General features: G+C 42.2%; 4 protein-coding genes across 9 annotated transcripts; all 4 read right to left on the minus strand.

Moving 5' to 3' along the window:
- Positions 1-1,069: 1,069 nt before the first annotated feature.
- Positions 1,070-7,086, minus strand: LOC136198645 (uncharacterized). Its single transcript, XM_065988651.1, has 19 exons — positions 7,053-7,086; positions 6,385-6,816; positions 6,259-6,333; positions 5,091-5,319; positions 4,910-5,037; positions 4,292-4,348; positions 4,209-4,244; positions 3,846-4,100; positions 3,674-3,796; positions 3,026-3,622; positions 2,576-2,953; positions 2,390-2,472; positions 2,180-2,242; positions 2,020-2,125; positions 1,880-1,962; positions 1,595-1,809; positions 1,492-1,532; positions 1,399-1,441; positions 1,070-1,289 (listed from the first exon to the last, which is right to left on the minus strand). The coding sequence occupies exons 1-19, from the start codon at positions 7,084-7,086 to the stop codon at positions 1,070-1,072; spliced, it is 3,198 nt and encodes a 1,065-aa protein (XP_065844723.1).
- A 9,604-nt stretch (positions 7,087-16,690) lies between these two features.
- LOC136198287 (uncharacterized) lies at positions 16,691-20,913 on the minus strand. 5 transcript variants are annotated; one of them, XM_065988207.1, is made up of 16 exons: positions 20,813-20,913; positions 20,536-20,658; positions 20,350-20,478; positions 20,204-20,302; positions 20,051-20,155; positions 19,925-19,991; positions 19,746-19,844; positions 19,594-19,698; positions 19,415-19,534; positions 19,260-19,364; positions 19,110-19,217; positions 18,993-19,058; positions 18,313-18,945; positions 18,067-18,261; positions 17,148-18,015; positions 16,691-17,099 (listed from the first exon to the last, which is right to left on the minus strand). In XM_065988207.1, exons 12-16 carry the CDS (start codon positions 19,017-19,019, stop codon positions 16,804-16,806), a joined length of 2,019 nt encoding a protein of 672 aa, XP_065844279.1. In that variant the 5' UTR covers positions 19,020-19,058; positions 19,110-19,217; positions 19,260-19,364; positions 19,415-19,534; positions 19,594-19,698; positions 19,746-19,844; positions 19,925-19,991; positions 20,051-20,155; positions 20,204-20,302; positions 20,350-20,478; positions 20,536-20,658; positions 20,813-20,913; the 3' UTR covers positions 16,691-16,803. The 5 variants fall into 5 exon arrangements, with proteins under 5 accessions (XP_065844279.1, XP_065844277.1, XP_065844276.1 ...); XM_065988205.1 differs by having other exon boundaries at positions 19,925-20,001; XM_065988204.1 differs by having other exon boundaries at positions 19,746-19,991.
- On the minus strand, positions 19,101-20,836 carry LOC136198646 (serine/threonine-protein phosphatase 6 regulatory ankyrin repeat subunit A-like). Its single transcript, XM_065988652.1, has 10 exons — positions 20,813-20,836; positions 20,536-20,658; positions 20,350-20,478; positions 20,204-20,302; positions 20,051-20,155; positions 19,897-20,001; positions 19,746-19,844; positions 19,594-19,698; positions 19,260-19,364; positions 19,101-19,217 (listed from the first exon to the last, which is right to left on the minus strand). The coding sequence occupies exons 1-10, from the start codon at positions 20,834-20,836 to the stop codon at positions 19,101-19,103; spliced, it is 1,011 nt and encodes a 336-aa protein (XP_065844724.1).
- Positions 20,914-21,186: 273 nt separating the features above from the next.
- LOC136198316 (uncharacterized) lies at positions 21,187-24,247 on the minus strand. 2 transcript variants are annotated; one of them, XM_065988228.1, is made up of 12 exons: positions 23,690-24,247; positions 23,483-23,637; positions 23,252-23,429; positions 23,058-23,202; positions 22,973-23,006; positions 22,881-22,922; positions 22,739-22,834; positions 22,601-22,687; positions 22,484-22,546; positions 22,360-22,413; positions 22,145-22,299; positions 21,187-22,089 (listed from the first exon to the last, which is right to left on the minus strand). In XM_065988228.1, the coding sequence occupies exons 3-12, from the start codon at positions 23,327-23,329 to the stop codon at positions 21,269-21,271; spliced, it is 1,575 nt and encodes a 524-aa protein (XP_065844300.1). In that variant the 5' UTR covers positions 23,330-23,429; positions 23,483-23,637; positions 23,690-24,247; the 3' UTR covers positions 21,187-21,268. The 2 variants fall into 2 exon arrangements, with proteins under 2 accessions (XP_065844300.1, XP_065844299.1); XM_065988227.1 differs by having other exon boundaries at positions 22,481-22,546.
- Positions 24,248-26,200: the final 1,953 nt, after the last annotated feature.

Below are 26,200 nucleotides of genomic sequence, written 5' to 3' on the forward strand. Positions count from 1 at the left end.
TCCCGTATCAAAAGTCGGATCCCGGACAGCTTCACGTGTTCCCTGCTTGACAGGGCCAGCCGCGCGTCAGTTATTTTGGAAGCATAGGTGATTAGCATCTCTGGCACACAGCAGTTGCGGAGCGATCAAGTCGCACATAAGAACAAGAGAGGTTTGTTTGTTTTTTTTTCGGCTAATCTAATCTCGGACGGACATCATCATATCCGGACAACGCGATTTTCTCGTCAACCGTACAATTTGAGAACAAAAGCCGCATATCGATCGAAAGCTCTATCGTTCCTCTATCTAATGCCGTTTAGATCGAGTACGCTGATCCGACCTGCGGTTGCAGAGAAAATCGAGTTTGAAAAGATCACTTCTGTATCAAAAGTCGGACACCCTTTTTTCTTCTAAACCGGATTCTCTTCGACAAGCGCATGTAAGTGGAATTATATGAAGATTCTAACGGCCGTATTAAAATAAAAGAAACAAAAGTGGCTAAAATTATAGACTTTTTTCACGGAAATCGTACTTGCAACCGTCGTTACTGAGCTTTTAACTCACTTTCGTAGATTGCATAGCATCGATTAATTAAGGCTCTTTGGAGTTTTTAACAAGCATTTCTGGTCGCTTAGACTTTTCTCATTTTCAAAAATTGAATTCGAATATTAAAAAAATTCTAAAAATGGCACAAGCGATCAGAAAGTATTGTTAAGAACACCCGCAGAGCTCGGATTGGTTTCTCGCGATGGAAGAAACTAAAGTGATATTAGAAAAAGACGCCGTTCACACGTGTTGCTATAGTCACAGACCTAGGCAACACAGGTCTTGCCAATAAAATTACCACAGTTGACGTCTCCATGGTAACACACGTCTTGACCTTTCGTCAGAAAACCCCCTTCTTTTTCATCATAAAATTCACTCGTGTTGCAATGGTCACAGACGTAGAAACAGAGCGATAAATGCATGTTTAAAATTTTGAGAACATACAGTAAAACAAAAACTACAGCTGTATCAGCAACGACAAAAACAACAAAAACTGCCATACGCAAAAGAATTGCTTCTTTCCTGAAAGTAGGCAACTTTACTGTTATTCATTGATCTCAGAGGAATCAAGATCGCTTCCCGACACCATTGTTTCATCTCCTGATTTCATTTCCTCGAAAGAGCAATGAGGGCTTATAGCATCAAACACGACGTACTCGCTCTGTTGCGTTGCTTCTAACATTTTTCCAAGATGCTGCGTGAGACTCGAGAATGATGAGCGCTTTTCAGTATCGGCGTGCCAACATGCAGAGATTATCTCGTACCTGCAAGACCATGGCATTTAATAATCAGCCATAATTCGCAAAACAAATTACTGACAGGTCAACGGAGCAGTTCTCTGGGCAGCTCAACCGGTTACCTCTTCGTAAATACGACAGGAGTTTTTCACTTGATACGCAAGGATAGGGAAAAGAGCCTGCAAGGATCAAATGTTCAATGGAGAAAAAATACCATGGCTATTCTCACCGAGTGTCAATATTTCCCACATGACTACTCCAAACGACCACCTATATTCGAGAATATGTTATAGCAAAACGCGCTCTGAATCGATCATCAATGATTAGTTTACACGTCGCTCTGTTCGGAAAAGAGACGATGCGTCATGGCTTCGATAGACATCCATCTTAGAGGAAGACGTCTCGCGGTCTTTTGAGAATACACGCCATCTTGATAGACGGATCTCGTTAGTCCAAAGTCGGACACTTTAAGAAGTCCGTTTTCGCATACGAGCACGTTTCGACACGCTAAGTCACGATGAACCAAACCTTTCCCAGCAAGATATTCCTAAAAGTTCCAACCAAGCAGAGTGAATAAGTTCTACGTCATTATCTATCTATTTAATTAATAAGCATACCATTCCAGATGCAATTTGCCACATAAATGATATTAAATCGGAAGACTTCCATTTGCAACCAACATCACTGCAGCCGCTTTCACCTTCACATTAGCAAAATAAATTATTGTGCCGCTAAATTTTGCAACTTCTAGTCCTACCGTCCGTAGCTGCGTCTAAGTGCGTAGTTTGACTCAAATCATTATTTATATCAGGCTTATGATGCTCAACTGAGTCGCAGTCGAGTGGCGATGTGAGCGTCTCATCCTAAAACGGACGTTAAAAGAATAGTCAACGACACTTTGCTGCTAAAGAGTTTACATCACGCGCTTCAATTTCAACGCTTGAGACGGAGATTGACGACCGTTGGTCCGGTTCAATGCGCTAGTGCGAAAGAAATGACTTGATTAACAGTACCGCTTTGGCCGTTCTCACATTGGGTCTTTCTTTTCTGATGTAGTTGAGTAGGTCACCGTGGAGACAATATTCGACAATGAGACATAACGGCGTGTTTGTCGTTATGCATCCGACCAGGCTGACAATGTGAGGATGTTGACCAATCCGCTTCATCAGCTTGATTTCTTCTAGGAACTCTTCATTTTCCACATTCGATCCTACTAATATAAGAGGCAATGTACTTATTATCAAACTACACCTACTCCAAACGAACAATTATAAACAAAAAATCAATAAGTACACAAACACGGGCATGTATACCTTTGAGCATTTTACAAGCAACGACCAACTTTTCACTTGCAGAGAAAGTCGAATCCTTTCGAGATTGGCTCGAAAGGATCGAAAGTCTGCTCGAAAGCCGGCTCGAAAGGCTCCTCTTTGAAGTGCGAAAAAGATACGCCTTGCGCACAATGCCAAAAAAGCCATCGCCCAGCTTTTCGAGCAGAGTCATGTCGCCACGGTTAACTTCCCATTGGTCAGTAGGTTCGGCAAAGAAAGATCCGAAGCGCGACCAGCCGAAGCGTTGTGCTCTGCGACGAGCATAAGCAACCGCAAAGATAACGGCCAAAAAGATGAAAGTAATCGAGCTGACAACTGGCAGAATGATCCTCGTTAGAGATCTCGACAGGACTTCAATAACTGCAAGAAAATAGAAACTAATACTGCCACTTTCAAAAAGAATAAACTTATTGAAGAATTTTATTTAGGTACCTTCGCAATGGGTACCATTGCCCGCATAACCACTGCTGCATCGGCATTGAAACGATCCTTCTGTGTTGTTACACACTACTCCAGGATAGCATGTTTTTCCAACGAAGCATTCATCAGTATCGTTGCAAGTGAATCCATCTCCAGCCCAGCCTCGAAGACAGGTACATGAATAAGAGCCATCCTCATTTGTGCAAGTGGCTTTCGAATGGCATAAGTTATACCCTTCACATTCGTTGACGTCGTCGCAGATAAAACCGTTTCGCTTCCAGCCATGAAGGCAAGTGCACACGAATGAACCAACCTGATTTCTGCACTTTGCTTTTAAATGGCATGGGCTCTGTGTGCCGCACTCATCGACGTCAGCGCAGAAACTACCGTTTCCAGTCCAGCCAGGTGGACACAGACAGCGATAAGAACCGTCTTCGTTTACGCATATTGACTGGGAATGACAATCGTTAGCCAAATTGCACTCGTTTATGTCAACGCAGTGACTGCCATTGCCTTCATATCCATTTTCGCAAACACATTCATACGACCCAACGATGTTAGTGCATTTTTGACTTTTATCGTTACAGACGTGATCGCATTCGTCGATATCTGCAATTCAAGAATTTGTGAAAATACGCGCTCACTCAAAAATAATCCAACCTTCGCAAGTTGTCCCATTTCCAGTAAAGCCGGAATTACAGTTGCAGTTATACGAAGAATATGTATTTTTACAAGTTGCGTTGACGTGACAAATGTTATTGTTGTTGTAGCATTCATCATCATCTATAGAAATCACGTAGTAAAAGACGCTCCTTAGTCTCGCTTGACATACCTAGACTTGCACTCATAAAACAAACGCTGGGCTTTTTCGCCAAGCAATTGTGTGTTGTCCAAAAACTTGATGATGCAGCTACACAATCATGTTCTCGTCGTAAGAAAGCGTTCTTTTTAGCTTCGGATGCACCCCAGTTCACATAAACTAAAGACGAGCCGTCTTTCCAAACGTAAAAGCCTTCATTGAAAACGTCATTAAGCCCAATCCAAGCCTCTTCACTGTTGAGAATGTTAGCGTTAAGGCGCTCCTGCTCTGAAAGAGACAAAATTCGGGCGAGAGAGCCTCCCATTATCTCGCAATCAGTCACAGAATCTTGCCACGTCTTCTTTATGTTCATTCGTCTGAAGCAAGAGCGGTTGCCAAGCATCGTCCAACCGTTATGACATACGTAAACAGCTAAAGAAACGACTTATCTCAAAAAAAAAAAAATTTTAAAAACTGACACCCATTTGCAGGTTTAAACGCAGTTGAAATCCTTTCATTAGATTTCTTCAGCAATCCTATGAAAAAATGATTATTTATTATTTAAAATGACCTATAATGTACTTTTGCAGATATATCCAGCCTTCTTAGAGCAGTTTGAAACAGACCAGACAAACTCTTGCCCGTTCGATCCAAACAAAACACAACTCCGACTGTTTCTATTTTGTACCGTTGGCTCATACATTGCCCACTTTGTGAAATTGACCACAGCCCCACTAAGCCATTCATAGCTTTTTTTGACCGAGGTACGATTGTAGACTAAACCAATCCAATAGACCGATCCTTTAACCGGTGATGTTTCTTTTGCAATGAAAGCGTTTTCGTGTATAGTTGTTATCGAAGCAAGACTAGAATTACGATTTTTGCAAATTTGATGAGCGCGTTTCTGCGATACGAGCTCAATGTCCTTCTTCGACCAATAATAGCAAGCACTTTTGAAGTGAAGTTCGTGCTCTCCACACAAACCTGTTGCTGACAAATCCGTAGCTTCACGAATCTCTCTACGAACGTTGACTAGAAAACAAAGCAAACGATGACGTGTCATGCGGTAAGCTCAAAAATCATGTTGAACATCTTACCAAGAGCAATTTTGCATACTATTTGTCTTTTACCCACACAATCGTGCGTTTTCCAGTAGCCATCGAGAGGGTCAATCACAACGCACCTATGAAAGATTTTCGGTTCTCCAATAGCCCACAAGATGTACCTAAAGACGCAACGTAGGAAAGAAAAATGTCGTTCAAGTCCAATCTTAGGAACCTTAGAGGCTCCTGGTTACGCCATTTGAATACTTCGTCGCGTCCCCTCATCAAGCCAATCCAAACATCATCTGTAATGTCAGCAAGTAGAGACAGCACGAAAGCCTGTTCGTGAGGACTGCTAATGCTAACACTATTGACCGAACCACATCCTCCATTTTCCATGACTTCGCCGTTTAAGGACCTGGGAAGGGACACAGTGTAACAGTAGTCGGCAAACAAAAACCACCCTGATGGGCAATCTATAAATAAGTATACTGCAATTTCACTGAAAAAAGGCAAGAAATCGCTTTCCTTACATTCTTTTTCTTTGCAAACAAGTCCAGCAACTTTGCATCGGCGACGGGCTGTAGATTCAAAGTGCGTACAGCGTCTAAGAGCTTTTTCGTTTCCGCGACAAAGCACTTTAAACGGAGACCACTCTCGGTTGCTTGAAGTTAATTCAGAGTTTCTTTTCGCCGAGATTGCCTTCTCATAGCCTAACTCACTGCAAACCACTTGAGCTGCATTCATGTTCCATTTGTCTTCGCAGACAAACTTCCACCACAATTTGGTGGAAAAAACTTGAACTGCTCCCTCTGTCTCTTGCCCATTATGAACGGTATTCACAAGCCTGACTTGCCATTCGGAACGATAGCATACGACCGAAACGTATTCAAAACAGCGGTTGTAACATTTCCTAAAGATGCATTTTTCAATTGGATTTAACTTACAGTTACCGTAAAACGTTTGAAAATAACCCGGCCTGTCAGAAGCACGAACGAATGTCATCGATCCCCCATCAAATCCCAAATGCCTACAAGCAGCCGTAGGTAGTTCTGATAGTATGTATTTGCTAAGCCCGCAAACTTTCCTCCAACTACCATCAGTAGAAACCTCCAGTAATCCCTTTCGGGCCAATTCGCCCCCTACAAGCCGTACTCCCAATGAACGTGTTAGAGCGGACTGACATGATAAAAATATCTCCACTTCGCAAATGGCTCTATCATACGCGCAGCTGAGAGTCTCATTCCACGTACAATCAACAATGTGCGAGAAATTTTTTCTGATTTCCTCGGCGGAGCGGTTCAACGCTCGCACAAACAAAGGATTTCGGTAATTCAAATGTCGACAAACTGCTTTCGCCGTTCGCATACGATTTGTCCCCATGCAAACGCGGCTCCACTCACCGTCTACAAAAATCTCAAGGCGGCCGCGATTCGGAGTCACGCCGTCGACAAGTCGTACGTCGGTTTTGACGCGATCTACGACAAATAAAACGTTCTCTTAATTCAAAAAGCTTCGAAAACAATAACTAGACCCACTCCTCGGTTTTCCACAGATGAATCGGTTTCGAGACAAGCAGGATACAAAGAACCAATTCATACGATAAGGAAAAGCATATTCCCTACGCCATCGAGGAATGACGGCGGCACATAATTCCGTTTTGCAGTGAAAGTTCAAATCATTCCAGTTCGAATACACAAATGGCGAACCGTCGGACCAGCGATAGGTGTAGGCGCCGTTAGGCGCAGGAGTGGCTATTAATCCGATGAAAAACGTCTTCAATTGGTAAAGATAGGCATGTCTAAATAGGAAAATCGAAAACTCCTTGTCTTCTCTACTGATCGACAAAAGGTGGGCTCCTTGTGAAGAGCACTCGTCTTCTGCTTGTTGCCACGTCAAAAGCTCTTTTGAAATCTTGAGACACATAGAAGAAGCAAAAGAAATCCAACCAGGTTCACAACCTAAGAGAACGATTAATAAATTAGAGTGACTCTTTTCACTAGAAAGTTTCGTTTGAGAGATGGTCCGTACAATTCCTCTTATTTTTATATGGTCTCAAGTACTATATATAATGCAGTATACAAAAGCAAAACGCAAAAGGCCCCCGATAAACCACTTTCATATACAAATTAAAAAAGAATTATTAAACACAGCAATGTCCAAATAAATAGATGCGCACTACTCCACATAAACTCACCGTTTTGCGCTTGAGTAGGCGTTGCAAATACCATTACCAAAACAGTGACGGCGACAAGTGGTTGGAGGCCTTGAAACGGACGAATCACGAATCGATGACGTGGGCGTCCCCTAAACTGGACTGAACAGGTCAAACGATGACATTTCGAGAAAAGATGAATGTAAACAGAAACGAAAACGGCAATGACGATAAGCAGAAAGATGCCATGAAATGTAAATATGCAAGAAACCGGATCGACGTTTGAACCTAAAAATAGTTCAGCACCATACATAAACCAATTCCTTAATTAAGCCTTCACTTTGAAACATTTCACTTATTTCCGCATACGTAGGAAAATGAAAAGAGGCCGTTGCCTCACCAACAGGCTCGCTGTCATAACGATCTCGAAAGCCTTTCAACAACAACTGAAATTGACAAGTAAGAATTTAGGCATTTAAGACTGTTTCTAAGACTTTATCTTTCTGAAGTGCTTCATATAATAAAACAGTGGACTCTTCAAATCGATGCAAGCCAGGTCCAGAGCCCTGATTCGTTCTATAGAGGCACATTGCACGGCACAAATAAAAATTAGAAACAAAAGTCGAACCTCTTAAGGGCGTTAGAAACACGTCCAGTGCATGGCGAGATAATCTGTGGACTCGTTAATTTGCCGAAATGGAGAGAAAAGAAACTTGAAAATGCCAAAACTTCATTTTCGCCTAAAATAACTATACTTCAATAGTGAATTGTTATTAGGTGCATAGTTGCTGCTGTAATTATGAATACTAGTCACAGTCGAAAACCAAAAGATAAATGACTGGTTGCACCTATAGCGGTTGTAAAAGAGCGTTCACTGAAATTTTGCTTAACAATTTTCGAGTACTTGTAAATTAGTACTGCTATTAATGAATCCAGCGCTCAATTATGTGCCTTTAGGGGTAACGCAGTCGGATAAGACAACTGAGCAAGGGGTGTACAGTACGTCAGAAATAAAACGTATAAAAAATGATTTTAGAGCGTCGTCTAAAAAATTACTGGGCTTGTAAAAAGCATGATCAATTCATAGGGACCAATGCAGTACAATGAGAATCCCGTCTCCGGATGCATAAATATTATTGCATTACGCTTCTCCCGTATGTATAACAAAGGTCTCCACTGACCGATGGAAGACAGAAAAACATACTTGGATCGCCACAACCATTTCGACAGACATATCATGCGAGACTGACTATACCAGACTTATACATCTTAAGCGATTCGGAGACTGCTCGGTGTTCAAACTACGAGGGACAACGAGGGTCTACAGTAACTTTTCTCCTACCTTTCACTTTGTATCCGTAATACGGAAAACCTGACAAGCGACACAACCCAACCTGAAAGAGGAAAGTTACAGTACAAAGAAAGACGGGCGCCATGGCATGCGGCCGGAGAGGGTGACCCCGATAGACTGATACCTTTAGGGTGGGTCAGCAATCCTGTATCCGCTCATCCGAACTCCCATGACGTTGTAGTTATCCAATCGGGGACGCTCTTCGACCCCGTGACAGGGATTCCCTAATTTCCTGATAAACCATATCTATTTGTTTTACGAATCCATGGTAATGCTGAGTCAACTTCCTTCACTTCCACTCGAGCCACCTGCACATGTCTTAGTCACGCCCAATATGCCACCTTGTGCAGCGATTGACCCCCTGAAAGGGATTCCCTAATTTCCTGATCCAGCAAATCTATTGTTTTACGAAGGCACGGTAAGGCTGAGTCAACTTCCTTCACTTCCACTTGAGCCACCTGCCCAGGTATATCTATGTCTTAGTCACACCCAATATGCCAATGCATGCAGCGATGAACTTCCTGAAAGGGAGTCCCTAATTTCCTGACACATCAAATCTATAGTATTTTTTTACGAATCCACCATAATGCAAAATCAACTTCCTTCGCTTCCGCCTGATCCACCTGCACAGGTTTACGTTTCATTTGCGACCAGTACCGCCTCCACTACAGCGACTGAAGTTTCCAAATGGAACGAGTCGGAATCGCATGAAAGTGTAGACGTAAGTGTAAAACCACGCTTCAACCGCCACACTGCACAGTCGTTGCAATTCCCTGCTAGACATGGTTCGACTAGCTGGCTCTAACAAGGGTCGACACCGTCACTGCAAATAGTCTTGCGCAGCCAGCCTCTCCCCCTTCGTGTTGATATCCACGCCGGGAGAGGGTCTGGTGACATCCCTTTGATGTCGCTGTGTTCCGCTGCCCCAATTATCGAGGGGGATAATTGGTAGTCACATGTCGCGTTGCCATAGCGTGTCGCACGCGACGAGGTAGCAACGTTAGTCTTACGGTAGAATCAGAATCTCGTCGGAATTGCTCTCTGTTCGGTAGGTCGAAATGCGCGCGGCAGCCAGGCGGAGACAGGACGCAGATGCCGGGCGATGATCGCCGAAAGCGACTGGGGACCCCTTACGCGTCGCGCGAAGATTTCTATCGCGAGATAGCAATTCCGACGAGATTCTGATGCTATCGTAAGACTAACGTTGCTACCTCGTCGCGTGCGACACGCTATGGCAACGCGACATGTGACTACCAATTATCCCCCTCGATAATTGGGGCAGCGGAACACAGCGACATCAAAGGGATGTCACCAGACCCTCTCCCGGCGTGGATATCAACACGAAGGGGGAGGGGCTGGCTACGCGAGACTACACTGCAAACAGGCTATTTTGTCACTGTTAGAGACGACATACTTCCACAGTCACTGCTAAATTGAGACGTGGCAAAATTAGTACAATTTCAGCTAAAATTAAACTCTTTGTAGAGGAATAAGAGACCTTTTCAGTGCTATATAGCTCTTGAGGCACGAAACTTTTATTGGACAACGAACACGCGAGAGCGTGCATGATTTGTCAATGCAAACTGCCTTTAGGCGTTTGGGGACCGGACAAGAAGATTCTTATTATCAGAGAGATGATCAGAGGCGACTCTTTGGTTATTTACTGTGCAGAAAATCCACTGCAGGAGAAAATACCCATCGGCCTACATTCTAAAAAGATGCAGAATCAAATACTTCAATCCAACACTATATCGCATTACGCACACTCCGTACGCGGATTGAATAATGTCAAAGTTTCAGTGAAAACTAGATACATTTACTTGTTGCCAGACCCAAGCAGAGTCCTAGAAGGCAAAGCAAAGATGGTAGCGTATTGAAACCCAAAACGAGATACAGTAGTTGGTAATCGAGGCCCCTTTTGAAGGCCGAGAACCCAGAGGACATTTGCGCGTGGCGGCTCCTCAGAGCATTGCGCACATGCATAATGTAACCAAAACGAAACACTGCCCCCCTCAGTATTCGACTGAAGACGGAGGAGAGACGAGCGTCCAAAGAGTCGAGGTTAAATTCGGCTCTTTCGCGATGGAGAACAAGTGATACGCATCGATTGCACGCAGGCTGTAGCTCTAACTTTCAACTGATAGATAAATTCGCCTCTTCCAGTCATTCGTTCTGCTTCGCGAGGCGAAAAACTGCTTGTGAGACCTTTTAAGAGGCCTCACCTTTTCTCCAGTCGTTTCATGACCAATTTCTACACTCGAAAAGCAAATTGAAGCGAGTTCGGAGTACGGCGCGAGCTCCATTCGGCTAGAATATGACGCGTAAGCTGAATCTCGCGATGTAACATGCAGATGGGCGCTGACAAAGCACCCTGACACAGCTTTCTATTGTATTCTATTTTATGCGAAAAACCTATAAAAGAAAAAGAGAAAACGTCATAATACAATTTCCTACTCTATAAACGTACCTCCCTAATTCCACACGGCGTCTTTCCCCTGCAATAAGAAACAAATCAAAACCTCCGACAATAACATCATACGTAGAGGACTTAACTCGTCTTCTAAAGGCAACTGTAATTATGTCGATGCACACAAACTCCAAAGTCCACCACGCCTTCTGAGCAAAACTAGCTACACCAAATAATTCTATAAACAAAAACAATCGATTCAATTGAGAAAAAACGAATTCTTTTCCTAATTACCTTTACTTCCTATATAGGCTTGGAGACAATCCTTGGTGGCTGATACCTATTTAAAACTTATCAATCCTAAAATAAATACAGTAGTCACCTCTGCCAAGTCACTTCGCTCCACTCAATCTCGCCGTTTCATTTCGACTGAGACTCTTCGAACGCATAATGTCCTAAATTAATATAAAGAGTGATAGTGATAGTGATATTAATTTATTTTCCGACGGAACAACCCTCGACACGTAATGGTCGATCTACCGGGTGCCGTACATAATTACCTATCTACCATATATAAAATAAATAATGTATATCTCTTGATTAATTAATTAAACATGTTTATTTTCCTTGGACAGAATAACAGTTAAATCGTAATAGAACTTTGAATGAAACACAGTTCCTACGACTGCTCACGAACCCAAAACGAGCTTGCGATCACTAAACTCTAAACAACACGCATAGCTTACCGTAAAAACTCTTTCGAAAACGTCCAACCTTCGGAAACACGACGATCGCGAAAGGATTTCCCCACTCGCGGGCCATGGAGACTCTAGAACACCGTCGCGCGAATAATTCACTTACGAGGGTGTCTCCTACCTTCGTTACAACTGATTTGTGCCTTTGATGCACTCGTTTCGCCGTGCTTTTCAGCTGTTTGTCGTCGACTGAGTTTAAATATAAATAGACCCGTATATAGGCAACCCGGATCAGCCGCCGCGCGAAAACCTGAGAAACGTAAACTAACCGTTTTCCTGCCTATACCTTGAGCATCAAAGCCGCTGCTGCAAAAGTATGCTAGATGATGGCTCAAGCCAAAAGCAGAGACGACGGGGACGGGTAATAATAATAGATAGCAGCATTCACCTGGCTTCTCTGTGCGTCATTTCCTTTGAACTTCATAGTCCAGTCCATAGGCCCATCCTCCGCTAGAGCTTGAGTTAGCACAATTTTTGCTTTTTATATGCAGCCGCCTCATCTGCCTGTGCGTTATTTTCATCTCTGACTTTCATCACTCGACAGTTTATATACGCTGTCAGAAGTCAGCTGTCCGCAATTCAGTCCGTCAGGTTAGAAAAATGATCGTTAGCTCTTCTTACTTACTATTCGCAACGTAAAGCTGAGCGCGCCGTGTCATCCTTAGTAAAATGCATACCTACGTTATTCGTTTCATCGCGTGAAAACTTAGTTCTCTTTTTCTTCGCTTTGTGAAATGTGCCGCAGTATTGCGGTCGTATACTGGCACAGACGTTTTCGGACGCTTTAGACTTTTTGATTAAAAAGCGTCAAACTTAGGTTTCGAGTAACAATAGACGTACATACATAAAGAAGAATTTTGGTCTGTCGCAGCTGCATGTTCTCTCAAAATACCTCGATCGTGCTCATAGTTCTTCTCGCCTCGCAACACTTAGTTCCATTTTCCTGTACTAAAGCATCCTCTGATTTTCCTGCAGAATCTATTCAAATGCAGCAAGAGCCGGAAGCAACTACTGTGGTCGCCACTGACGGCGATAAAAATTTCCTAACGTGTACTCACTTCATGATGGGCTTCTATTCACTTTTGTTGCTAAAAGTTATAAAAGCCAAAAGACAAACTATTGAACTGCCACAAAATGAAGAAGATGCATCTGACTCAAACGATGGTTTGTTAGATTTAGAAGAAGAAGGCGTGAACTGGTTCGCCAGTGAATGGAGACAGACTCGAGTTTTCCTCATACTAATATTTAGCATCTTGGTCACTTGGCTTCCTTTCCTGGTAAGAGCGGCTTCAGGTTCATATCAAAATTTCTCAATGCACAATGGTCTCTGCAGATTATTTTAACTGTTTTAGATGACAGTAAAATCGAAACTCATGAAACAATCGAGCTAATAGGTATTATTATCGTAGTTTTGGAATATGCTGCTCAGCCGCTAATTTACGCCACCACCTCACGATATGCAAAAGCCCATAAAAAGTACATTATTGATCGATTAGAAAACTGTGTTGAAAGTAAGCCAGTTGAAGACCAATGTAGTCATTGTTTGAAGAAATTTTTGTATGCGTATAGCTTCCGAAGAAATAGAAAACGAAACTTTGCTTGCGTCTGAACCAAAGGGTTCAAGACAAAGCTATCAATCAGATTCCTGTTCAAGTTCATCTTTCATCAAGACAATGTCAAACAAGTTAAATATTCACGTAATAACAACCAAGTGACTTTTTTTGTTACAGGAGATCAACCAACGAATATTCTGTCGACGTTTAAACTTCCTAGGAGATGAGCACAAGGTGACTGAGAGGTCATTTTTATAACGTTAGCTAATAAATAAAAATATTGATTGTCCGACGTCAGCTTTTCTGAATGATAACTGAGGTATTGATTCTTTTGGTTATATGAAGGCAAAATTATCCTCGTTGACTCCTTTTCGAATAATGGTTATCAGAAAACGACAGGCGAGCGTACCAGCAGACAAATCAGTATCTTCCCACTTTATACGGGACTTCTTTCCGGTTTCATTTCTGTGCGACATGACGGTTGTTCTCTGCAAAGGATCGCAAGAGCTGAATATGACTAATTCCAGTTTGGTGATGTCCAACCCGCTTTTTCGTCGTCTATTGCCGTTCCTTCTAATTGCAAGTGCCGCCTTCGTTTTTGCGTGCTGTTCAGCTCTTTTCCTAAAATTGCTAAGCAGTTCGTTCTCAAAAGTGATTCGATCAATCCCTTCGGACGGTTACCTTCTGTTCCTAGCATTTGTTGGATGTGAGAGTTCGATTGTCATCGGGGCCTTCGCAATTGTCTTCCTATATATATATATCTTCGCCAGAATCAAATGTTCCTTCTCCCAAAGACTATAACGACAGCGCAACTCCTCGTGGTTTTGTTTCTGTATTTGTGACCGTACGACTTGTGTCCATTGTGTTCCTCTATACTTTCGTTTTGGTCTCCCGCTTTTTTGCAGCGAAATTTCCATAAAAATGAAGCATGCTCATTCTGTGGACTACGTGAAGGAAAATCCCTTAAATGTCTCTCCAGTCCATAAGAGATATGTCCGAGTCAAAGTTTTAGTCTTTCTAATTGTAATTTGGGTGGTTGTTGCCTTAGCCTGTACTCCAGGATATGCTCTACAAGAACGCAGTCAATTTTCTTGCTTCTTCGTCATTACCAAATTGTAAAGTTGGCAAACATGCTAATCACTATTTGTTTTAAAAGTTTGCGGCGCGGTTAATAACTTCATAATATCTTAGCAATATTGTAGCTAATAACCCAAACTTTCACTTCTTTTCTCTTATCAGGCAAAGATACTTTGTCATTGGCTTTAGTTTCCCTATTATTGGCGTTGGAGCACTTCTATTGCTTTACATTTTCAATGCACGACGAAAGCCTCCTGGAACAATTGTACCGGCTGTTCTAGGAAGCGAATGGATGGACGCGAATTTCCTTGTCTTTCACTCAGTTACGGGTCACTTTGATTGGTTTACCAGTGAATGGAGGTTAACACGTATGTTTCTGACAGTAGTATTGACTTCGTACATTACTTGGATTCCTTTTCTGAAACAGTACTACTACTACTCTCTCAAATATGTACAATATTTCAAGTACATTTTTTGTAGGTCGTTTTAACTGTTTACAGTGATCGAGATGCTATTGCTCACAAAACGATTGAAATCATCGCTATTGCTATTGCATGTTTGGGATACCTTGCCGAGCCGCTTTTATATGCAACAACGCCAATATAGGCTCGGCTGTACAAAGATACACTGTTATCTGTTGTTAGTCCAGTGAAGACACTTTTTGTGTTAACCTTTGCCCGTAAGTTATCTGTAAGAGCGTTCAAGAACGTGAATGCACAACTGTTTAGCTTCGGACTACTATTCTTGCCAGAGGTTGATTGAACGTGACACAATCAACAGAAGTTATGTAACTACAGAACGACAAATTACTGAAAAAGGCTCCGACGCACATTCATCTCAGGCATTATCAGTGTTCATTGATTTGTCCGAATCTGACAAAAAGTTGAAATTATTTGATAAATGCTGTTTAAATAAGGCATTCTAAAAAGGAACAGGAGTGCAGCTGAAAAAAAATCCTTGACGAGCAGCGGGGAATCAGACAGAGAATTGAGCCATCCGCTAGAAGTAAAAGGCTGCGCAATGACATTAGTCAAAGTAGAAGACAAATGTAGCCCATTGTCAAAGTTAGTCGAAAGAAAATGTATTTTGGCATGTATTATATCAACTGTGCTAGTAGGAACGACAGAATAGAGGCGGATGACAAGAAGAAATGGAGTGTTAATAGTGTTTCTCTACTTGAAGTAGACGAAAAAGAAACAGGTTTCGTATTTTGGTTTTATAGCCTGCGTTAACGCAATTATCATTTCTAGGGAGATCACCAGTTTATCGCAATTCTAGCGCGAACCCTAAAATGTAACTATAACATGTACTTCTTGAAGTGATTTCAAAAGTATGCATATTTTGCTGCTGTTTCTTATTCAAGTCTAGCGGAGCCCAAAATACAAAAATTGTCTAAAAGCTCAAATCATTCACCGCAAAAGAGCGGAGAAGGGAGCATGGTCCGTGTTGCGGCAAGCTTAATCGTACACAAGAATCATTCTGTAGAAAGAGATGATTGTAGTGTGAGCTGAGAGAATAATTATTTTCTCGTGGCTTACTGTTGTGCAGGTGCCAAAAAAAATTCAAACTGAGCCGTTTTCAATTTTCAATCGCGAAGCGCAGTGAAGGCACAAGAGATTTTGCGCTTTTTGTATTCTGTGAGCGTTGTTTGCAATTGCATACTTGTTGTTTTCTTTTACTTCATTAATGTTAGATGTCAGTCTCAGCTCTATGCTGATTTGAGACAAGGACAGGACGGTCGGCCGGCCCGGCCAGAGCCGGACCAATATTGGATAAAAAATTTTAGCTGCTACAAAAGCGTGCAAAAATGCGTCTAGCTAGGAAAATGCATTATTACTTTGAGCTAACAAGACCACCTGTCATTCATTGCATTAGTTTGAAAATCCATTCAGCTTCCGGCTCTGTTGTTTCAAACAGATTTGGACGGGTGCACGTAAATCCGACGCAGGGCCATATCCAGTGCATCTAACGTTTTCAATTCTTTGGGTAAGATTGTCAGTAGAGTCTCAGAATCAAATATAATCTAGCCTACTGGAAGGCACAGACGTTGAGCAGCAATGGTAAATAACGCAAGCGATTTTATTATTTGCTTTTAATTTGCGCTCTAACAAGTAACATCTTCAGCCAACCATACAATCGACTCAACGGCTCCTTTATTGAAAGAGCTCAGTTTTCCTGTGCTATCGCTAACAAACAAACATCCACGTAATACATTCTTTGCAGAAGTACGACCTGCATAAAATTTATGCATGGTCTGCAACACTAAGCTTTTCACGTAAACGTTAATGCTTTATCCACGAGATTGGGCAATTTTTTTCTCATTGTACCCACTGGCTCGCATGTCCGGGTAGGGTGGCTAGTTTTTCATTGTTTTTTTTTCTTAAAAGGCTGTTTACCCTACCAGGAAATACGGGCTTTAGTAAAGAATCGAGCCCAGCTTTTGATATCGGAGCTCTAAATCTAAGGCTTGCCCAGACGTCCTGCACTCGAAATTTTGAATATTGCCGTTGTGTCTAGCTTGCCAAAAAGAGAATGAGTGCGCTAAAGAGAAACTTAACATATCGACAATTAGTTACAGTGCAAAACATTTAGAAAGTGTATCGTTTAAAAGAAATCAACAAAACATAAAGAACAATAAAATAGAAAATGTCTACTTACGCCCAAACATGTCTTCGTACTTTTCCTTAACGGCCCGTCGACTGACGCCAGCATGACGAAGACATCGAAAAAGTTTATCTACTTTAGCTGACCTTTCCCGTCTCTTCCAGCACTCCAGTACTTTTTTGCAACGAAGCATATAGCTGCAAGTGGTTTGACGAATGTCAAGACGCTCATCCTGGCTAATGCCGAAAGCAACACACATCTTTTCCCAATCTGCTCCGTCGACGGTCGCACATGCTCCTATTACCTCTTCTGATACAGGAGCTTCATCGGCGGGAAAAGAGCCTAAACATGAGAAAAATTACCTTCATTTTTTCTATCAAAGAACCCTACCTGAGGCAAAACCAGTTTCAGGTACAATGATTACCAAGTCTTTGATACGGCATCGGAATTCTCCTTCTGGTCGAGTGGAGAACAGTTTGTGATCGACAGCGCCGTCATAGATCTTTTGATCTACTTCAACCAACAAATAAATTGCCGGATCTTTACTGAGTTGCTGGAGATGAGAACTGTCCAAATAAAACCAATTGAGAATAGCCCCTGGGCTTCTTTCGTCGCACACTTGAGCAATCATCGATTTCAGCTGGTGGATAAATTCTTTTACTACAGCATCACAGCCGTCTTCGCTTGGCCAGCGAGCGACGACGTCAATGCAATGGCGTCCTTTCTTTATGCCCAATGTAATAAGACATTCGACCTCTTTATCTTGGACGATTTTCACTAACTTGATGCCGTTCTTCCACGCTTTGTGGCTCACGTTTGGCATGTGATAGCAACGACATTGAAGAATGACAAACGACGACGGCGAGATGATGTCGACGGAATGGAGGCACTCGTATCGTAGTCCACGGTACACGTCTATTGACGAATCTTTACACCAAGCGTCGGCAGGAATTGCGTCGTCAAGAAGAGCGGCAATCTGATACACTCCAGGCTCACCTTCTATTCGATAGCACAGTTCTAGGTGCAGAAGAACATCAAGTGCTTCGTCGGCTGTTACAACAAATGGAGACGGATTGCCTTTCTGCTTGAGATACTTCTTGAAAAGTCTCAGAGCTGATTCGATGTCTTCTTTGGACGCCTTGCCGGAATTTTGACGAGGCATGCCAAACGGGAAATTGGGCGGAGCGAGGAGAGGGCCAATGACGTTGTGACAAAGCCAGAGAGGTCGAACACAAATTCGACAACCGAGATTAATAATCTATGTGAAAAAAAGAATGATATATTAAAATATGTAGATATTGCAACTAACTATTCCGGAAGCGTCAAGATATTCAGCGGCTACTTTTTTCTCGTCCTCAGCCAATTTGATGCCAACTTCTTCAGCGACCCACTTCTCAAATTCGTCAGTCTTCAGAAAGTAAGCCAATGGCTTCTTTCTCTTTCTGTAAGGAAGACAAAGGTGCTCCTCAATGGCGTGGCACAATTTGGGAACATCGTCAGCTGTCTAGTACCAAAACTGGAAACGTTCACGTAAATAAAACGACTTATTCATTACCCTGAGAATGTCTTCACGAATTTTCTTCAGTTTCTTTCGGAAGTCTTTCATGCAACTTGATTGGCTCTTGCTGCAATCCATTTTGATCGTGTGCAAAATTTCAAACGTATCCTTAAACTCTTTCTGAATACGTTGCGCGACTTCTTCCAGGAATCTCATTTCAATTCCTTCCTTCTCCCTGATGCCAATAAGATTAAAGACTACCACTAGACGAATGAGCGATATCGATTGAGAAGGAAACGTTCGCAATGCAGCCTTGGCAAACGCACACCAGAACTCTCCTTCTTTTAGAAGACGACGAAGAATCGCTTCTGACTTCATATTTTCTCCTTTTCGAATTGGAAGGACAAGACAGAACAATGTATTAGACCTCTGAAAGAAGAGACCGTGTGCGCTGTGGAATGTCGGTTGGGAACCGAAGTCCCACGTCGATCCTTTGCCAACTCCCGGAATTTGACAATTGTGAATTTCGACGCCGGGTGTGCGATCTTCATCTTTGGGTGGGGGCCGATTGAGTTGAAGAAGAGAATTCACCAACGTCGTTTTTCCCGCCATTTCGTCCCCAGTCACGCACACCTTCATTGAATCCGGACAAACCATTTCTCGTTGAAGAACGGAAAATCGAGCGGCGTCCTATTAAAATAATTATATATTGGAACTGAATCAAAAGGATGACGTACGTAGTGCCGTCGAAGGAAAGATCTCATTTCACCATCACGTGCTACCTCATAAGGTGCCTTTCCGTCCTGAAAATCATGTTTCTAAATTCTTTTCAATTTAGAATAGAATCATGTCACCTTATCTTGACACGTGACGTCACAACCCTTCTCAATCAATAGATCAATAATTGATTTATTTATGTTTGAAAAGATTTTTGCAGCAAAATGCAATGCATTTTGTTTGTTCTGTACAGAGATTTGAATAGAGAATAAAGATTCTTTACTAACATTGTCTTCGGCAGAAAGATCAGCTCCTAATTCAATTAGTTGCTGAATGACGACGAAAGAAGGTTGACTAAAAGAACATGTGCACAATAAGGGTGTCCTTCCTTCCTGAAAATAGAATTAACAAAGAATAATGCAAAATATTCTAACAATGTGACCTTATCAACAGAATTTATATCAATGTCTTTCTCAATGACAAGATACCGAAGAACATCTGTCACGTCATCTTTTCACTTTGAGTAATATTGAGTGGCAGAAAAAAGAGCCGTCTTTCCTTCCTGAATAAAATAAACGGCGATTTGTTGATTGAATTATTTGCAAATAAAAAACATCTCACGTGACTTTTGGCTCGACAGTCAGCTCCGTTTTCAGCCAAGTATCGAACTTTCGCTGAACGATTGAAGGGACTTTCACACGCCAACATAAAAGGCGTTTTGCCATTCTGAAGATGAAATAAGAATAAGAGTATCACAAGTGAATTCTTCTAACCTTGGTTACGCTATTGACATCAGCGTTGTGTTCCATGAGCCATTCTACTCCAAAAATGCTTCCATCTAAGCAGGCACGCTGCACAGGAGTTTTCCCATACTATTAGAAATATTGCACAATATAGCAAACAAAAGCATATTGCGTATATAGCCTTTTCATCAATAGTATTAACACTCAACTCCTTTTCATTGACGAAATGATGAAAAATCTCGTTTGCTTTTTCAAATGTCGAATATCGATTCCCAGCTGCCCAAAGCTATAAATCAAAAGATATTGTTGTCAGAGTGTTGATATCAGTTCTGTACAAAATCAGATTGTGACAAAATGTATCCATGTTCTTCGAGACAGAGCATTTTCTTCATTGTGTCATCGAAACTCGCACTGGCACAAGAATATGGCGTACGTCCATACTAAGAAAGTCATGAGTGCAACAATATGAAATCAAACCCAAGTCATACGTTATCTTTCACGTTGATATTTGCACCGTGACTGACAAGCCATTCAACGCCAAAAATATTTCCCCACAAACACGCACAGTGAAGTGGACGGAACCAACCCTGCATCAAGAAAACAACTAACTTACCAATCCAAAACGTAGTCATACTGCGTATGATTCCTTTTCAATGTGTTGATTCTTTTGCGCAATCGCATAACTGAGCCAATAATCGGCTTCCTCCGCCCTCTCAAAGTCTCTTCCCGCCACATAGTGAAATAATAGCAAGCCATAGACGTACTAACGAAAAGGAGAATACTATAGTGTGTAGCGGTGAAAAACGCAATCATTCCATACCTGATCAGAACGAAATCCTTTTTCCGTAGAAAGAAAATGGCGCAATTCACCTTCATCTCTGAGTGCCGCGCTCAATCGGTTTATCGTTGAACGAACGGACGATGGCGTTTTCCAGTCTAATTCCTGTCAACGGACAATCAGCCAATAAAACATTTTTCGACAGCAAAAATCGTTCGAAAACTCTATACGTACTCATTCGTTTATCACGACAAACATGAATTTCAGTTACGAACAGAATGTTTTATCGCCTTTACTACTCTACCGAGCTACTTCTTACAAGCCAACGGAAGAACTTGCTCATATCTCCAACGAAGATGCTATAGGCCCATGCGTACTTAAGACGACGGAACGCCTCAGAGCTAGTCAGGTGACCTGACCCTTCACGTGACCCGGGTCACGTGAAGGGTCAGGTCACCTGACTACCTCAGAGCAGATTCTCGTCAAAAGACCATTTTCCTAGCCCCGCCTCTAGGCGGGAGAGTATGACATCACAATGAATGTGATCTTTGTTTTTTGGGCCGATTTGTTATTATCTGTACAATTTAGTGATTAAAAATACCTATCAGTCTTTACCGAAAACGAAACAACATAAACGTCATGAAAGAGGCAAAAAAATAGTCTCACTCAAGACAATTTTGATAGTGTCTGGGCGAGTGTCTCTTTCAAAACAGTAAAAAAAGTGCAGTACACTGCAAAGTCTAATACTAAGATACGAAATCGTACAATAAGAATGTTACTTCAATGAAATGTTTATGAGAATAACACTGTGAGTGTCCTTCTCAACTACTCCCTTTACCAATCGCTTAGCTGTAACTACTTCCTTCTCAGACAAACTCGTTTCATGATGAGCAAAATTACTTTTAAGCGTTTCAAAGCACGTTTGTGCTGATAATCGATTAGCGGGATCGCGACCAATCAAACGAGAGCAGAGCACGAACAAATCGGAACGATTCGCAAGAACGTCTAACTGAGTGTGCCTCTGCTCTGGAATGGGACCCACACCGGTGAAAACTTCGATGAACGAAACGCCCATGCTGTACACGTCGCTACTCCACATGCTCGAAGTGGCAGCGCTGCCAGCTCTTTCTGGAGCAAGATAAGAAGGGCTCATTGGACCAGCGGAAAGAGAACTCTCGATAATATGGGCCGCTCCTAAATCACCTATTTTGACCTTCATATCTCGTGTTACCAGGGCATTCGACGGACGAATGTCGCCATGGACGTAGGGACGAGGACGCATCTGATGAAGATATGCGATACCTGACGTCATATCCATGACGATAGACAGCTGCTCGTAAATGGTCAGGTAAGACCCGGAAGCGTGAGCAGCGTCGATAACTTCGCTGACGGATCCCTCGAGTAATTCCATGACGATTTGGAGAGGAGCTCCTTCGGTCATGACCGCTCCACACACAACCATGATATTGGGATGATGAAGTCGGCTGCATACAAGAACTTCTTGCTTGAACATCGCTTCGTTGCGCTGGCTCATGATGAGCTCGTTAATTTTTTTGACGGCGACACTCATTCCGCGCCAATGACCAACCGAAACACCTGAGGGTGTTGCACACTTCTACCTCAATCAAATATCTCTAATCTGTGTCGTTACCTGCAAACGAGCCCGAACCGAGATTGGTTTCAGAGAGATAAACTTCATCTGGATTGATGTTCAGCACGTCAGTGAATTCGTCAAGGCATCTTTTCATCTCGTCACGAGACGCTTCCAGGGTTTCGCAGCGCATTAACGGAACTAACATTTCTTCTCTATAAAGAAAATACGGCTTTACATTATTACAACTTCAAAAATATAAAAACGTGATTTACGCAATCTCTTCGTTTTTGCGCATTAGACGATCCTGGGCTGCTTCAAGATCCGTTCTAAGTATATATAACAGTGAAACAAATATTCAAAAAATGTACACCGATTCTAACTGTCATGATCAACAACCTGATTCGAAAAATTTCTTCGTCTTTAGTCTGAACAAGGCTTTGAAAGTTGGCCAGGTCTCGTCTGAAGAAAAAATAATAATTATACAAAAAGCTAACTCGAATTTGTCTATGCTACCTAATAGAGGCGATCTGATCGTCCTTTTGCTGTTCAAGACGACGTTGAGCTGAAGACGCTTCTCTTCGAACAGAGGCCAGTTCTTCTCTGCATTCAAAAGATATCACGTAAATATTTACGTATGATGCTGCAGACTACCTCTGCTTAGATAACTCTCTTCTGAGGCGCAAATGTTCTCCTTTAACTTCACTATTCTGTTGCAGTAAAATTTGGAGCCTCTTCTCCAGCTTTGCTCTAGAAATCGTGTGCTCACGTACCACTATAAATGTTATATTCTCACTCTTCTGTCCTTTCGTCCTCTTGAAGGTTTGATATTACTAGTCTAAAATTCAATTCTGGCACATGCACGCAAGGCAAATCATTAAAACCAACTTCGTTTGTAAATCTTCTTCTATATCTAAAACTCCTAAAAAAAAGAAAAATAACGCTATTCCCCAAAAAAGGCTCATTTTATTACGAAGAGTGAACTTGTTAAAAACGTCAATGAATATTCCATTGATGTGTCTCCCTCCCACGACAAAGATCTGAGAAGTTCCTTTTCTCTGTGTCACGGAATGAAGAGTGTGAAGCCAAATCGGTTCGATGTCCAGGGACAAGTGAATCTAATCAAGTCTTTATTTCCTTAATTAAACGTTATCGCCCATTTTCTACCTCATAAGATTTTCTGTTATCAAAGTCAAGGACGAAGGCGGGGTCAGATATTTCTTTGTATCTCTTTCCACCAACCATTATAAAACGATTTCTTTCCCTCAATCCCGCTTCCGGTAATCGACAAAGTCTGTGATGCGATCGGGGGAAGGATTTGGCCTAAATTGATACGAATCCATGCCTATAACACTCACAGATAGTTCTTAGCGTTGTTATAATCCAAGTTTAATTTACCTTTGCTCTCAAATCAATGACAAATGCATCGCCAAAGGACATCTCTCAATCGTACCCACCATGAATTAAGCCCCGACTTCGATCTATCGTTTCGGTGGCAGCCCGGCGGCGTGCACTAGGTCTAACTCCGTCCAGATTAAGATCCAACCAATATCCTAGTAGTCCAATTCAATATATCTACAGAAATTTCTAATTTCAGAAGCTAACCTTCTTCTCTGTTCTTCCCAAAAACAAACTCATAAAGCTCATTATTCACTTTCCACACGTATTCTGATCCTGATTGGCGATCTCGAGGAATAGGGTCGCATCCTCCTCCGAACATTCTCCAATTGCCCATAACATGCTTCGTAGCGTTTCCAAGGTTTCTTCCCGTCAACGGGCGTGGCCACTCGAATCCATTTCATTTCGTTAGGATTCAAGCCAAATACCTCTTCGAACCCATCGCCCCACTTCTTTAATTTTCCACCGTACGAATAGATGATTCCGTCGATGACAACGCATTGTGCTCCTTCGCAAGGCGGAGGAATCTCGTCTCCTTCGGCCACACGACAGATCCACTTCTTATCATGGACATTGCAAGTCCATATTTCCTCCCGGGGAAAATAATAGAGTAGGACCTCGGCTTTCGGACATTCTGCGATTTCGGACGCTCGCACAGCAAATCTAGCGAACCGATTCTGGCTTCCTATGGCGCATTTGAAAGCCCAATCCCTGCCAGGAAGATGTGCCAGAGCGCGAATCAATAGACCAAACCCTCATGATTTTATGAGAAGATTAGCGCGCGCAGGTCAAATCCTCCGCTTTCGGACAACAGTATCGCTTTCGGACACGTATGCGTAGCTCATTCAAATTTTAATGTTTCGCCTAGAATTTTTTTTCACAAAAACCTCTATCATAGAGATTTCGAACGCAGTAAAGCTTTAGCCAAATGGTCTAGTGTATCGCATGCTAAAAATCGACGAATATACCGACATCGCACCTCGGTGTTCGGACACCAGTTATTCCGTTTGCAAAGCCCAAATCCGTTTCTAAAAGGATATTATAAATTTTCTGTAAGGTATTTGAGACGATTTTCAAAAGCAGCTTGAAAAAGAGTAACTTTGCTAAGCAATTGGGCTGTTTAGTGCTTGAAAATGCATTTCTTGGGTTTGCTTTAGTAGCCATAAAACTAAATATAGCAACGAGATTACCCAAACTTGTACAGAAGCAAGCGGTGCGAAGAAAAAGTCACCCTTAAACTTCGTATTATTGAAAAATTCTGTCACATACCAGTACAGGACGTTACGCAAAATGCAGTTTGTTCAAACTTTATCATAGTGTTTGTACTGTTTATGGTATATTGCCAAGAGCTCAGGCTATACGTCAAGCTGACCATCTGCGTTTATTAATTTATCTATTGCGTTCTAAGAATTTCAGTTTGAGTGCTCTTATATAAAGATCGAATTTCAGATTCTTGGTATCACACTCTGGCTGTGATATCTTCATGAAACTCGATGCCGCTAAAAATGTACTTGCTCTACTTATGGAAGAGCACTCCAGAGACAGATACTGTAAAAAGGCGTACTTTTATGTAATGTTTCTGACGTTGCGATCAAAATCAGCACGACAAAATGCATTTGGCGTAAAGTACTGTATGCGGCAGAATTTTTCATTAATACGAAGTTTTAGGGTGACTTTTTCTTCGCACCGCTTGCTTCTGTGCCAGTTTGGGTATTTTCGTTGCTATATTTAGTTTTATGGCTACTAAAGCAAACCCAAGAAATGCATTTTCATGCACTAAACAGCCCAATTGCTTAGCAAAGTCACTCTTTTTAAGCTGCTTTTGAAAATCGTCTTAAATACCTTACAGAAAATTCATAATATTCTTTTAGAAACGGATTTGGGCTTTGCAAACGGAATAACTGGTGTCCGAACACCGAGGTGCGATGTCGGTATATTCGTCGATTTTTAGCATGCGATACACTAGACCATTTGGCCAAAGCTTTACTGCGTTCGAAAGCTCTATGATAGAGGTTTTTGTGAAAAAAAATTCTAGGCGAAACATTAAAATTTGAATGAGCTACGCATACGTGTCCGAAAGCGATACTGTTGTCCGAAAGCGGAGGATTTGACCTGCGCGCGCTAATCTTCTCATAAAATCATGAGGGTTTGGTCTATTGATTCGCGCTCTGGCACATCTTCCTGGCAGGGATTGGGCTTTCAAATGCGCCATAGGAAGCCAGAATCGGTTCGTTAGATTTGCTGTGCGAGCGTCCGAAATCGCAGAATGTCCGAAAGCCGAGGTCCTACTCTATCCTTTAGTGTCAGACGTCTTGCCGCCGAAGACGTACAAGTCGTCGCCGATTAGCGCGCTTTCGTGATCAAATCGAGAATCTGGAGCCACAGCTACAGGTCTAGCCATTTTTGACCTAAATTCATGACTTGTTTGCATATACGGGAGGCAATTTTGGGAATACGCAACGAAACGCTCCTCTAAGACGGACTACCACGTTAACACATCGACATTGTCGAAAAGAAACCCGCTGCGACGTACTGATAAGATGCGAACGGAGAAACGCCGAGAAAAGCGACACGATCTCAATAACAATGAGAGCCCGTATAACGACGGAGTCCCCAACTTTCGATCGAGACCGGCTGCGAAACCATGCGCATGCAAACACTGCGCAAGGACTAAGATGGTTTAGAGCAGAGGCAATTCCTCTCTAAAGCTTGTTGGGC

The sequence above is a fragment of the Oscarella lobularis genome, chromosome 19, assembly GCF_947507565.1.
Source record: "Oscarella lobularis chromosome 19, ooOscLobu1.1, whole genome shotgun sequence".
NCBI classification, from domain to species: domain Eukaryota; kingdom Metazoa; phylum Porifera; class Homoscleromorpha; order Homosclerophorida; family Oscarellidae; genus Oscarella; species Oscarella lobularis.